The sequence below is a fragment of the Elephas maximus genome, chromosome 25 (assembly GCF_024166365.1).
Source record: "Elephas maximus indicus isolate mEleMax1 chromosome 25, mEleMax1 primary haplotype, whole genome shotgun sequence".
In the NCBI taxonomy this organism is placed as follows: Eukaryota; Metazoa; Chordata; class Mammalia; order Proboscidea; family Elephantidae; genus Elephas; species Elephas maximus.
The window spans coordinates 57,959,912-57,974,732 of record NC_064843.1 but is presented as its reverse complement, the minus strand read 5'-3'; the positions used below and the strand labels follow the sequence as shown (position 1 = coordinate 57,974,732).

General features: G+C 43.0%; 1 protein-coding gene across 1 annotated transcript in view; it reads right to left on the bottom strand.

Annotated features, from left to right (window-relative positions):
• Positions 1-542: 542 nt before the first annotated feature.
• PCSK2 (proprotein convertase subtilisin/kexin type 2) overlaps positions 543-14,821 on the bottom strand; it is a 326,775-nt gene continuing 312,496 nt past the window's right edge. The window contains exon 12 of the mRNA XM_049869771.1: positions 543-1,119. Within this exon, the coding sequence (XP_049725728.1) occupies positions 633-1,119 (487 nt within the window). The 3' untranslated portion in view covers positions 543-632. The remainder of the gene's footprint in view (positions 1,120-14,821) is intronic.

Below are 14,821 nucleotides of genomic sequence, written 5' to 3'. Positions count from 1 at the left end.
TGGCCTTGGGGCTGGTGGTAACATTTCCCATGCCTGTGCTTTCTCTTTCCCCATCTGATAAATAGGACTCTCTACCAATGGCATCTTTCGAATCATGGCACCTTAATCGATGTCACTGACCTGTCTTGCTAAGTTCAAAACACCTTTCCCCAAAGGACTGGCACCATCTCTGGTCCCTTATGACGCTCAGAGCTCGCCCTCTGTCATAAGCGTCCATTTTGTTTTTACATCACAGGTCCTCCACTGAGACTACTGAAAAACGTTCTTGGAGTCTCTGTGTGTGGCTTTTTAAATTATCTTTTTCTCTTCTTGGATATGAAAAAAGTGAGGGGAAATCTGTCCTAGTTTTGTTTGCAAGATACCACCTACTTGAATGACACAAATAAAGAAGTTAGAGTCACACATAGGACATGGAGGGGGTGGAGTGGGAACACTATGTATTTGTGGCATAGAATAAAAAAGATTTTCTCCATTGCAATGAAAGGAATCATTGACAGTGAGTGAAGCGTCTGGGTGAGAAGACAGAATCACTTGTCCGGGGTGACAGTCATTGCTGGGTGCCTAATAGGAGTGTGGAGCTAGGGAGGGGCACCACAGACAGGGACGGAGGGAGTCAGTGCAGACGGGCAGTGCTAGTTCTTGCTCAGGAGGCTCTTGAGGCTTCTCTCCACAGCTTCGTCCAGCTCCTCCTCCAGCTCTTCCTTCTTGGACATGGCTAGCTTGGACTGGTAATCTCTCACAACCTGGTCAATGTAAGGGGCACTCTGGGTACCATGGAGCATCAAGGTCCACTCCTTCAGCACCCCCCTCTGGGGCGCACTGCCAACAAACCCCAGCTCAAGGGTCCAGGTTCCCCGGGCGTCTTCCCCCCAAGTGTGCGTGGTCATAAAGGGCCACTTGTCGAAGCCCACTTTTGAGTCATCATCTCTCGGGCGCCGGCTCAGCAAGATGGATTTGGTGCCCATTGGGGAAGTCATGTTGATGTTCAAGTCCCCTCTCCTGCTGGCGTTGACCGTGATGACAGCTTGGACGTGCTCAAGGTAGCGGACAAAATTTTCCTTCCCCTCGCAAGCGTCAGTTGTGAGCGTCAGCACCAGTTTGCCAGTGGATGGTATTTTCCTGGGGAAAGTGATAAGGAAATCTGTTAACGGAGGAGCACCACAAGCTGCATGGGTTTGGGTAGCATCAAGAGCAGGTGCTTTGGGGTTAGTAAGAAACACCTGGGTTTAATTTCCACACTAGCTGTGTGAGCCTGAGCAAGTTACTTGTACTCTGTGAACCTCCTTTTAGAATGGGGAGTGGAGCAGGTGCTACTGAACCCCCTCCACACATCTCCTATCTCACCTGAGTTCACCTGCAGCTGCAGTTCCGTGAACCCTGACTGTTTCCCACCTCAGACACCTGAGCTTGTCTCCTGGGGCTTTTTCGGGCACCATGGAAGCTTTCAGTGGGCAGGGTACCCACCTACCAATGATTGACAGGAGGTGCAGGATAAATATCCCAGTTTGCCCAGTGGAACTGAGCCTGATGGAACTGAGCCCACTGTGATACACTTGCTCATTAACGCACACTTCTTGGCCTTTTCCCCCCTCCTTGTTTTACATCTCTACTTCTCACTGGCGTTTCCTAGGATCATCTCTCAAAAAGCTATCAGCATTCAAGTCCCTGTCTCAGAGTCTGTTTTTGGGGGAACCCAAACTGAGACAGGGTGCCAAGTACCTTGATAAAAAGAAACTATTGCTATATGGTTGTTATCACTATCATAAAAAGAAGCTGAAGTTAGGCTAATTAATCCTATAAAAGACAGTTTTGAAAGATCAGGAGACTTTGGAGGTCTCTTTGGTCTCGGTGTTGGAACTTCATGGAGGCTCCATCTAAACATCACCCCAGCTGTCTTTCCATACAACCGATCCCCTTTCTGGAGATGGCTTCCTTCGAATATGAGATATAGTAAGTCAAGCTACATTTGAGGATTGCATGGTGTAATGCAAAGTCTCCAGACTGTGGGGACAAACCTATTTGAATTACAATTCTGCTTCCACAAGTACCAACCATGGGAATTTGGACAAGCTATTTAAGTACTCTAAGCCTCAATGTCATTGTGGGGTAATTTTTGTGAAGTTAAAGAAAACAATGTATGTATGGGATTCTGGGAAGATGGCAGCATACACAGACCATGATTCTTACCCTCCCCCACAAATACAACAAGGAAATTGTGCTTGGCTTTGAGGGCCTCTGAATCAAAAAGCAGAGGAAAGCAGCGGGGAATTGCAGACAGGTAAGAATCAATGAATCAACAATGAGTTGCACATGGTAAAAAAATTCCTTCTCCCACTGTCCCTGCCCTTTCCTTCAGCCATGCGCAGGCTGCCGGCTGCTATGAATTGGGAAGTGGCCCTAGCAAAAGAGCCAGCTTCCCTAACCACCACAACCCCTGCCTGTACAAAGAGATAGGACTCCAAGCTTCTGCTCTAAAATCAACAAGACAGACCTCTCTGTGGGTTCGCTTGGAGTGTGCCAGCATCCCTCCCATGCAGGCACTGTCAGCTGCAAGCCTACTGTGAATTACTAAAGAAGGCCCTTACAGTGGAGTCTACTGTTGTAGTCAACACTCCACCTGCCTCCCTGCATACACCATGGCTCAGGCCTCTGAAACCAACAGGACAAACCTCCTGGGGAATAAGTTCTGGTCTATCTGCTCCCTCTTCTGGTTGGCACTGGGAACTGCTGACTAAGACTGCTGTTTGCTAGGAGGAAGGCATCTTGAGTGGAGGCCAAACCACAGCCAATATACTACAGAGGGGGCTCTGATAGCAACAAGGCAGACCTCCCTGGGGGTTCATTTGGAGTGTGACAACCTCTCCCCACACAGACACTGTCAAACACAAGCAGGCTGTGAATTGCTACAGAAAGCCCCTGCAGGGGAGTCTTCTCCCATAGTCGGCACCCTACCTGCCTCCCTGCACACCCCGCAGCTCAGGTCTCTGACACTAGCAGGAAAAAACTCCCTTGGGGTTAATTTGGGTTAGCCTGCCCCACTTCCTGTTGATGCTGAGAAGTGCAGACAGAGGCTGCTGCATGCTAGGAAGCAGGTGTGTTGAGTGGAGGCTGCACTCACAGCTAACAATTTACCAAGGCGGCTCTGATAGCAACAAAGCAGGCCTCTGTGGGGATCTGACTGGTGTGTGACACTCCCTCCCCACCTGGTAACTGTTGATTGCCAGGCTGTTGGGAACTGCTGCGGGAGGTCTCTGCTGTGGAGCCTGCTCCCATTGTCAGCACTCTACCTGCCTCCGTCTTCACCCCACAGCTCAGGCCTCTGAAAAGAACAGGACAGACCTTCCTGGGAAAAACTTAAGGTCTGTCTGTTCACTTTTCTGGTCAGCACTGAAGACTATTGACTAAGGCTGCTGTGTACCAGGAAGCAGGCATCTTGAGTGGGGGCTACACCTGCAGTCAACACACTAGGGGGTGGGCTCTGATAGCAACAAGGCAGACCTCCCTAGGGGTTTGTTCAGAGTGTGACAACCCCTCCCCAACCTGGTAACTGTCAGATGTGGGACTAATATGAACTCCTGCAGAAGGTTCCCTACAAAGGAGCCAGGAGGAGGGTCACCTAAGTGGAGATTGCTTCCCCAACCACCACAGGGCCACTGGGGCTCTGAAAGCAACAAGACAGACCCCTGGGAGGTACTCCTGGGGAGTGCCAGCCCTTCTTCCTCCTGAAATGAAGGAAAGCCTGCCTGTGCTTCCCCTGAATGCCAGCTCGGTTATGAGGAACCCCCATAAAGCAGAGAAGGAAGCCTCAGGCAAAACCCAAGGGTAACACCCAGCCCAGAGGAGGGCTCTTGTGAGTGGGTTTTCTGACAGAAGATGTGGTTGCAGAAAGAGAGACAGGAAGAGAGTAATAACCAGAGGGAGGACTGTGCCCCCTGGTGGACAGATTGATTAGTGCATGGTATCTCACACGAGTGGTGGTGCTTGTTGGTAGAGAGATTGATCACAGCATATTCTCTTGTGTGTTTGGGAGACATTGAAAGTTGAAAATCGACATCTGGAACTTCTAAATCCTAATTAAAGACCAGGGAGGGAGAAGGAGCTATCACAGACAGAGAGGGGAAATGGTAAGCAAAGGCTGAAGGCTCTAACAGTTTTTTTGCAGAAAGTAGCACAGGTAAAAATATAAAATACTGGGGAGAACTGATAAAGTTACACCTTCAAAAATTCCAGTGCCCCAACAAAAAACCACAAGACACACAAAGAACGAAAAATGATAGCCCATCCAAATGAACATGACAAAGGATGTGAAAGTGCATCTAGGGATGGCCAAATAATGGAAAAAAAAAAAAAAAAAAAAAAGGAAGAATATAATACAACAACATAAATATAATTAAAAAGTTAAAGGAAACCACAGACAAGATAAAAATCTCAAAGAAATAAGAAAAACAATACAAAATAAAAGGAAAATCTAAAAAAGAGATATTGCAACTGAAAGGGACAATAATGAAACAAGAAACAAAATGGAAGGACTCGTCAACAGATTTAATCAGGAAGAAGAAAGAATCAGCAAATTAGAAGATAAGATAGTTAAAATTACTGAGGCTGAAGATCAACAAGAACGCAGGCTCAAGAAGGCTGAGCACATTTTAATGGAATTATGGGACAACAACAAGAGACCTAATATATGCATCATGGGAATTCCAGAAGGAGATGAGAGAGAGGAATGGACAGAAAGAATATTTCAAGAAATAATGACAGAAAATTTCCCTAATCTAACAAAGGACATAAATCTATAAATCCAAGAAACACAAAGAACCCCAAGCTGGATAAACTCAATGAAATCTACAACAAGACACACCATAGGCTCTCAAAAAATAAAGATAAAGAGAGAACCCTGAAAGCAGTGAGAGAAAAGCAAACAGCTACGTACAAAGGATTTCCAATAAGATTAAGTGCTGATTTTTCTACAGAAACGTCAGCGATGAGAAGGCAATGGAATGAAAGATTTAAAGGGCTGAAAGAAAAACAAAAACAACAACAAAAAACAGTCAACCAAGAATACTGTACCCAGGGAAATTGTCCTTCAAGAATGAGGGTGAAATTAAAATATTTCCAGACAGAAGCTGAAAGAGTTCATACCCACCAGACTGGCTCTACAGAATGTGAGTTCTGTGGATGGAAGGGAGAAGACATTAGAGAGTAATTCAAACACACACACACAAAGAAAGATTCTTAATAAAGGGAATTGTATGGACAAGCATGCGGGCAAGTAATAAGGTATTCATGCTTGTTAACTCTAATCATTTTGTCATTCATGCTTTTTAATGACAAATGTACAAAAAACGGGTAAAATTTTGTTATAGGGCACATGAAATGTAAAGACATAATTAGTGATAACCCAGTACCATCGAGTCCAGCCTGGCAGATTTTAACTGCCAACCTTTTGATTAGTGATAACAACAACGAAAAATTAATAGCATAATAATAACAACAAAAAAAAATTAGTGATAACAACAACAAAAAATGGGGAAGGAGGGCAGGAGGAATGGTATAGGTATAGAATTTCCTGTATGGTATTGAAGTTAAGTTGGTACCAACTTACCCTGGGAGGTTATAAATACAAGCTGTCAAATGCAATGTTCATGGTAACCACTAAGAAAATATCTAAAAAACATGCAGAAAAGAAAAGGAGAAGGAAACCAAAATGAGTCACTACAATAAAATAACAAACACAAAAGCAAGCAGTAGTAAAAGACAAAGAAAGCTTAAGACATACAAAAAAACAAAAGGAAGAAGTAAGTCAGTTCTTATTGGTAATTACTGTGAATGCAAATGGACTAAAGGATCCAATCAAAAGGCAGAGAGTGGCAGAATGGATAAAAACAAGACAAGACAAAACAAAACAAAACAAAACATGGTCCTACTATAAGCTGTTTACAAGAGACACACAATTAGGTTGAAAGTCAAAGGATGGTGTCTTAGTTATCTAGTGCTGCTATAACAGAAATACCACAAGTGGATGGCTTTAACAAAGAAATTTATTCTCTCACAGTCTAGTAGGCTAGAAGTCCAAATTCAGGGTGCTAGCTCTGGGGGAAGTCTTGCTCTCTCTGTTGGCTCTGGAGGAAGATCCTTGTCATCAACCTTCCCTTGGTCTAGAAGCTTCTCTGCACAGGAACCCTGGGTCCAAAGGACTCGCTCTGCTCCCAGCACTGCTCTCTTGGCAGTATGGATCCCCCATGTCTCTTTTATTTCTCAAAAGAGATTGGCTTAAGATGCTATCTAATCTTATAGATCTCATCAATATAACTGCCACTAATCCATCTCATTACATCATAGTGATAGAATTTACAACACATAGGGAAATCACATCAGATGACAAAGTGGTAGACAATCATACAATACTAGGAATCATGACCTAGCCAAGTTAACAGATATTTTTTGGGGGACAAAACTCAACCCATGGAAAAAATATTCCATGCAAATAATAAACAAAAGAGAGCTGGAGTGGCGATCTTTATATCAGACAAAGTAGATTTTAGGACAAAAGCTGTCAGAAGAGATAAAGATGGACATTAAATAGTGATGAAAGAATCAATTAATCAAGAAGATTTAACAATCATGAATATATATGCACCCAAACAATGGAGCACCTAAATATATAACATGAACACTGACAGAATTGAAGGGAAAATAGGTAACACTAGAATAATAGCAGACTTCAGCACACCACTTTCAATATTAGACCGAACATCTAGAAAGAAGATCAACAAGGAAATAGAGGATCTGAATGACACTCTAAATCAACTAGACTTAACGGACATATAGAACACTCCACCCAACACCACGATATACATTCTACTCTCATGCACATGGATCATACTCCAGGATAGACTCAAGAGGAAATCAAAACCCATAACAAGCAAAGAGATCAAATCAATGATCAAAAACCTTCCAACAACAACAAAAGTCCTGGACCAGATGGCTTTACTGGGGAATTCTACCAAACATTTAGAGAAGAACTGACACCACTGCTGTTTAAACTCTTAAAAAGATAGAAAAGGAAGGGGCACTTCCTAATTCATTCTATGAAGCAAACATAACCCTGATACCAAAACCAAAGACACCAAAGAAAACTACAAGCCAATACCTGTTATGTAGGTAGATGCAAAAATCCTCAACAAAGTACTAGCAAACAGAATCTAACAGCATGTTAAAAGAGTCGTACATCATGACCAAGTAGGATTTATTCCAGGAATAAATTTATTCAACATTAGAAAATCAATCAAGATAATACACCACATCAATAGAACAAAAGAAAAGAACCACATGGTTATCTCTATGGATGCAGAAAGAGCATTTGATAAAATCCAACACCCTTTCTTGATGAAAAACCTCAAGAAGACTGGAATAGAGGGAAAATTCTCAATATGATTCAGGACATACACGAAAAGCCAACAGCCAATGTTATAGTTAATGGAGAAAACTCGGAGCTTTCCCCTTGAAATAAGGAACAAGACAAGGGTGCCCACTCTCACCACTTCTAGTCTCTTGTATTAGAAGTCCTAGGCAGAGCAATAAGACAAGAAGTATTCAAGTTGGAGAAGTAAAATTATCTTTATTCACTGATTTTATGATCCTAAAATCCCAGAGTCTGCAATAAAACTTCCAGAGCTAATAGAGGAACTTAGCAAAGTTGCAGGGTACAAAGTCAACAAATATAAATCTGCTGGGTTTCTATAAACCTGCAATGAGAAACCTGAAAGGGAAATTAGGGGAACAATTCAATTTACAAGAGCATCTAAGAGAATACTGAGGAATAAACCTAACCAGGGATGCGAAGGACTTATACAATGAAAATTATAAAACACTGCTGAAAAAGATTAAAGAACATTTAAATAAATTGAAAGATGTTCTGTGTTTTTGGGTTGAAAGACTTAGTATTGTTAAGATGTCAGTACTACCCCAAATGATCTATAAATTCAACACAATCCCAATCAAAATTCCAACAGCCTACTTTACAGAAATGGAAAATCCAATCCTCAGCTTTATATAGAATGGCAAAAGGCCTTGAATAGCTAAATTAATGTTGAAAGAGTAGAACTAAGTAGGAGGCCTCACATTTCCTGATTTTAAAACATATTGCACAGCTACGGTAATCAAAACAACCTGGTACTAGACACAGACCAATGGGATAGAATTAAGAGTCTGGAAATAAACCCACACATCTATGGTCAAATGAATTTCGACAAGGGTGCTAGGTCCATCTGATGGGGTAAAGACGAGTCTCTTCAATAAATGGTTTTGGGAAAACTGGATTTCCACAGGCAGAAAAACAAAACAGGATCCATATTTCACACCACGCACAAAAAAAAAAAAAAAAATCAAAATGGATTAAGGACCTAAATGTGAAAAATAAAACCATAAAATTATTAGAAGAAAATGCAGCGGCAAGGCTGTCTGGCCTGGCTTTTAACAAAGGATTATCTAATAACAAAACACAAACAATAAAAGACAAAAGAAATAAATGGGACCTCATAAAAATTAAAAACTTTTGTTCATCAAAAAGCCTTACCAAAAAGTGAAAAGACAAGCTACCACTGGGAGAAATATCTTTGGAAATCGTATATACAATAAAAATTTGATAACTAAGATATATATAAAACTTTGACAACTTAACAACAAAAAGACAAATAACCCAACTATAAAATGGGTAAGGAACTTGAAGAGACATTTCACCCAAGAGAACATTCAAATGGGCACCAGACACATGAAAAGATGCCCAACGTCATTAGTCATCAGAGAGATGCAAATCAAAACCACAACGGGATACCATTTCACTCCCATTAAGATGGCTAAGATAAAACAAAAACAGAAAATAATAAATATTGATGAGGATGTGGGGGAACTGGAAGCTTTATTCATTGTTGATGGGAATGCAAAATGGTACTATTTTGGAAAACAGTGTGACAGCTCCTCAAAAAACTAAAAATAGAACTACCATAACCCAGTGCCGCTGAGTCGATTCCGACTCATAGCGACCCTATGAGAACTACCATATGCCCCAGCAATTCCACTCCTAGGTATATACCCAAAAGCCTTTAAAGCAGAGACTCAGAGACTTGTACACCAATGTTCATTGCAACACTATTCCTGGCAGCCAAAAGATGGAAACAACCTAAAAGCCCATCAACAGATGAATGGATAAACAAAACGCGGTTCATACACGCAATGGAATACTACTCAGCAAGTAGAAGAAACGAAGTCTTGATATAGGGCTACAGCTTGAAGGCATTATGCTGAATGAAATAAGCCAATCACAAAAGGCCAAATGTTGTATGATCTCACTTATATAAAAAGACAAGACAATTCAAATGTTTAGAGACCAAAGTTCATTAGTGGTTAGCAGGGGCGGAAGGGAGGGGGAAAGTACGGGTTAAGAGTAATGAAAACAGTCACAGTGTGCAAGGCTAGGGCTGCACAGTTGATTATTGGATTGCTGTCAATAAGTTGTACACCTGTAAAAAGCTGAAGTGGCAAGAGTTGTGTGATAGATATAACTATCAAGACAACAAAAAAAGAGTAGCTGCTGAGGGTGCTTGTATACAACCTCATGGGATTTGGCTCCTTGGTTTGGAGGTTTAGGGTCATGGTTTCATGGGACATCCCAATTAATTGGCCTAAACATATTCAGTGCTTTTGTTCTACCTCCTAGTTCTTAGCGTAGTGCCTGGGGTTTTAAAAGCTTGCAAATGGCCCAAATCCAAGCCATGGTAATTGGTCTCTATTTGCCTGGAGCAACAGAGGAAATAGAGCCAGGAATAGGAGGAGGATAGAGAAAGCGTGGATAATTGCCTCCATGAGAAACTGACCCCATTGCTATGAAAGAAGAAGAAGTGTATAGTGTCCAGCTACCATTACCTTAGTCCTCAAAGTGACATTTTAGCTTTTCAACACTTTCAAGAGGTCTTTTACAGCAGTTTTGCCTCATGAGATGCGTCCTTTGATTTCTTGACTGCTGCTTCCGTGGGTGTTGATTGTGGATCCAAGTAAAATGAAATACTTGACAATTTCAATCTTTTCTTTGTTTATCATGATGTTGGTTATTAGTCTTGTGAGGATTTTTATTTCCTTTTTGTTGAGATGTAATCCATACTGAAGGCTGTGGTCTTTGATCTTCATCAGTAAGTGCTTCAAGTCCGCTTCACTTTCAGCAAGCAAGGTTGTGTCATCTGCTTATCGCAGGTTGTTAATAAGTTTTCCTCCAATCCTGATGCCCTGTTCTTCTTCATTGAGTCCAGTTTCTTGGATTATTTGGTGAGCATACAGATGGAATAAGTATGGTGAAAGATACAACCCTGACGAACACCTTTCCTGACTTTAAACCATGCGGTATCCCCTTGTTCTGTCTGAACAACTGCCTCTTGTTCTATGTGCAGGTTCTTCATGAGCACAATTAAGTGTTCTGGAATTCCCATTCTTCACAGTGTTTTCCACATTTGTTATGATCCACATAGTCAAATGCCTTTGCATAGTCAATAAAACACAGGTAAACACCTTTCTGGTATTCTCTGCTTTCAGCCAGGATCCATCTGACATCTGTATGATATCCCTGGTTCCAGGTCGTCTGAATCAGGCTTTAATTTCTGGCAGTTCCCTATTGATCTTCTGCTGCAACTGCTTTTGGATAATCTTTCAGCAAAAAAATTATATATATATGTGTGAACATATATATAATACGTATATTGTTGTTAATGCTGTCAGATGGGTTCCAACTCATAGCAACCCTATGTACGAGAGAATGAAACACTGCTCTCACAATCGTTGTTATGTTTGAACCTATTGTTGCGGCCACTGTGTCAGTCCAGCTTGTTGAGGGTCTTCCTCTTTTTTGCTGACCATCTACTTTACCACTATGTACATAAACACACTCATATACATAATAGTTTATAAATATTTGGAGCATCCCTGTCCAGTAGAACTTTCTGTGATGAAAGAAGTATTCTATATCTGTGCCGTCTAATACAATAGCCACTGGCCACATGTAACTATTAAGAATTGAAATATGGCTAGTGTGAATAAGGACTTGAATTTTTAATTTTGTTTATTTAGTTTTAGTAAACAGTCACATGTGCCTAGCTGCTTCCGTACTGGTCAGCACAGGTCTAAATTGCTTGTGGGACGTTGATTTTGGATCTGGTAACAACAGGAACAGTGACAACAACAAAACCCAGACAATCTCTGGGCTCCTGGCTCACAGATGTTCCCTTCGCCCTGGCTAGTAGACCCTAGGAAGGGCGACCACGGAGACTGTAAATCCTATTACATAGGTTTTCTGGCTGTCTCTCTGGGGGGCCTCAGGAACGTCAAGAACCATAAGGACTACCACAGGCCTTCTTCCTAGGCAAGTGAAAAGGTCCTGAATGGAACTTTTCTTCTATGGTTGAGGCTGAGGGGCTTTGGAGTGCTCCCAGAAGCACACTTTGAGGTGACAGAGAATGAAGAAGGAGCTGCGGCAGGAAGAGAGGCCCAGCTCTGAGTCCTGTGTTGAGTTTGATCACCTTTCCTATCTTACAAGCGGGGCTGCCTTGAAAAGCTCAAGAAGAAAATTCACCAGACAGCAACCAGGGGCTGTTACTCTGAGTGAAAACCATTCTAGGTATTATAAAAACCAGTTGCTGTCAAGTATTTCTGACTCATGGTGACCCCACGTGTGTCAGAGGAGAACCATGCTCTAGGGTTTTCCATAGCTGATTTTTTGGAAGCAGATCTGCTGGTCCTTCTTCTAAGGCACCTCTGAGTGGACTTGAACTTCCAACCTTTTGGTTAGCAGTCAAGTGCATTAACCATTTGCCACCACCCAGGAACTCCACAGCAGCTGTCTTATCTGTTTCTCCATGGTAGAAGCCCCATGGGTAGCAGGGCAGCAATAGAGACGAAGGCAGAGGGAAGTGACATGATGGCAACAGTGACAGGGCTGCTTACGGACTCGTGGGGAAATGAGAACACAGGCTGCCCACTGCCCAGTCTAAGGGTCTGATGTGAGAACAAGCCTGTGTGTTTGTGGAAGAGGGCAAGAGGGAGAGACAAGGACATTGAAATAATGATTTGAGTCTCACCATGCACCTTGGAAAGGCTAAGGACAGGCTGGAGTGGGAAAAAACAAACCTGTGTTAGGAATCACAGACATGGTCCTAGAAGCCTTGGGTGTTGAGGTGTTTGGAGAGGTCAGAGGTCATGCCAGGTGCCCGTGGGAGTCTGGTTGGTTAATGCCATGGAGGAACTGCCTGCTGGCCCTGGACTCAAGGTGAGCTGGTCACTGAGAGCACACTAGCTGGTCCTCCAGAGAGGGAGACATTGTGTTCGGACTCTCCTCTGAATTTTAAGTTACTTTGAATTAAGTTAAAAGCCTGATGTGAATTCCAGAAGCAGCAAGCTTGGCAAAGAAAGAAGACACACCTCTCACAGATAAGCAGGCTTCATGGCACTGGGAAAGCCTAGGTGCCGTATTTGTCAGGTGTTTCTTGTTGACTTCCTTTTTTGCTCATTTGCGTTTTCTGATTTTCCTATGGTGACCATAAAACAACAACAACAACAACAAAAAAAACTAAACCCGTTGAGTTGATTCCAACTCATAGTGTCCCTATGGGACAGGGTAGAACTGCTCCGTAGATTTCCCAAGGAACACCTGGTGGATTCGAAATGCTGACCTTTTGGTTAGCAGCTGTGGCACTTAACCACTACGCCACAGTGACCATAGATAGCTTTTATAGGAAGAGAAGCAGTAAAATTCATTCTTATTTTAAAGAAAAAAAGAAAGATGCTCAGGAAGTGTCGATTTATAAGAAGGTTAAAGTAGAGGATGCTTGCTTGTGGTACAAAAGGAAGCTCTGCAGAGACCTTTTAAACAGCCCCGGGGTGTTAGTCCCCAGGCCAAGTCCCAGACTTCATTCACCGCAGACAGTGAAGCACACGTCCAGAAGGGTAGGAGCTGCTCCCGAACGGTTAGAGGTTATGTACAAAGCCTAGCGTCCAAGTCCAGTGTCAGACACTTGGGGGTGGCTTATAACTTATCTCATTGCACGTTGTTGCAAGTAAGTGGTCAGCTGCCTTGTGCCTAGAAATAGGCGTTTCCCAGAGGGCCTGGTGGAATGTTTTTTGTGTTACGAATCTCAACCGTATGATGAAAACAAAGACTTATGAAGCTGTAATGGTTTTGTTGGAACAATGCTAGTAATAAAAGCAACCAAACCCAAACCAAACTCACTGCCGTTGAGTCGATTCTGACTCACAGTGACCCGACAGGGTTTCCAAGCTCCATAAATCTCTGCCGAAGCATACTGCCACATCTTTCAGAGCTGCTGGTGGTTTTGAATCACCGATCTTTTGGTTAGCAATCGATCACTTTAACCACTGCACTATGAGGGCTCTTTATAATAGTAACCCTGAAAAAACCCTATGGCTCTCGAGTTGATTCTGGCTCATAGCGACCCTACAGGACAGAGTAAAACTGTCCCGTAGGGTTTCCAAGGAGCGGCTGGTGGATCTGAACTGCTAACCTTTTGGTTAGCAGCCAAGTTCTTAACCACTGCACCACCAGGGCTCCTATAATGGTAACAGTCCCCTTTACTGTGTGCCCAATGCCTGCTATGTGGCCCTCACGTAAGAACACTCAGCAGGTGGTTGCTGCGATGTCAGCTTTTTCCCATGTCATGGCGGCAGGTGGGCATCAACTCCCATAGGAAGAAGCAGCAGCTCAGAAGTGACTGGCCCACAGCCACACAGCTGGTAGGTGGCCAAGCACACCCTTGTCTCTCTGTCACTTGCTGCTTCTGGCATTCTTAACAGGGTTTTGTTTCCCCCTCTCCCATACAGAAAGAGTCCCCGCGTGGTGCAAAAGGTTAACAGGCTTGGCTGCTAACCTAAAGGTTGGTGGTTCAAGTCCACCCAGAGGTGCCTTAAAAGAAAGGCCTGGCAACCTAGTTCCGAAAAATCAGCCATTGGAAATCCTGTGGAGCGCAGATCTACTCTGACACACATTGGGTTTCCATCAGTTGGCGTCAACTTGACCGCCTTGACTGGTTCATTTTTGGTTTCTCCTACAGAAATATGTTTCATTTTTTTAAGAACTGGAACACATATGTATATATATTTTTCTTATCGTGGTACGATTTATGTTAAAAAAAGTGCACAGATCTGAATGTGTGCAGTTCATACCAGGCTGAAACATTTATTTTTAATTTCAGAGGATTGAATCATACGTTTCGCCTAAAGGAGGTAAATGGACAGTTCTCAGGGGCGTAGAGGAGGGTGGCGTGTGCTGAGCCGTTCACTCTGTAGGTAGCACGTTTGGGGGCGACATGGCCGCTGCCGGCCTAGGGGGCCGGCCTGGCTTTGTTCTGCTCCCTCCGTAGGCTCGTGGAGCACAGTGGATCACAGCCAGCTTTTTCCTTCTCTTTTAGTCGAGCTCCCTTCACTACTTTTTTTTTTTTTTTGCTTAATATCGAATCCAGTCCACCAATAAAAGATTGCTTTTATTGCAGCCCACATCCCATACAACTGACGATAAATGCAGTTCCAGTATGTGGCTCTATGGAGGCTGCCGTGCTCTGGAAGTTGCCATGAGGATACTGGCAATTGAGCAGGCCTTCGAAACAGAGAGCAGGAGTAATGGGACTGTGTCATTGAATCACAGAGGGCTTTCATTAGATTGAATCATGTTGCTTTAGATTGCTACAAACATAGTTAGAATGCTAAGAACGATGTTTCTTATTTCTTTTTTCCTAATCTCATCCGCCATCTTTCTTCCAACACATAGGAT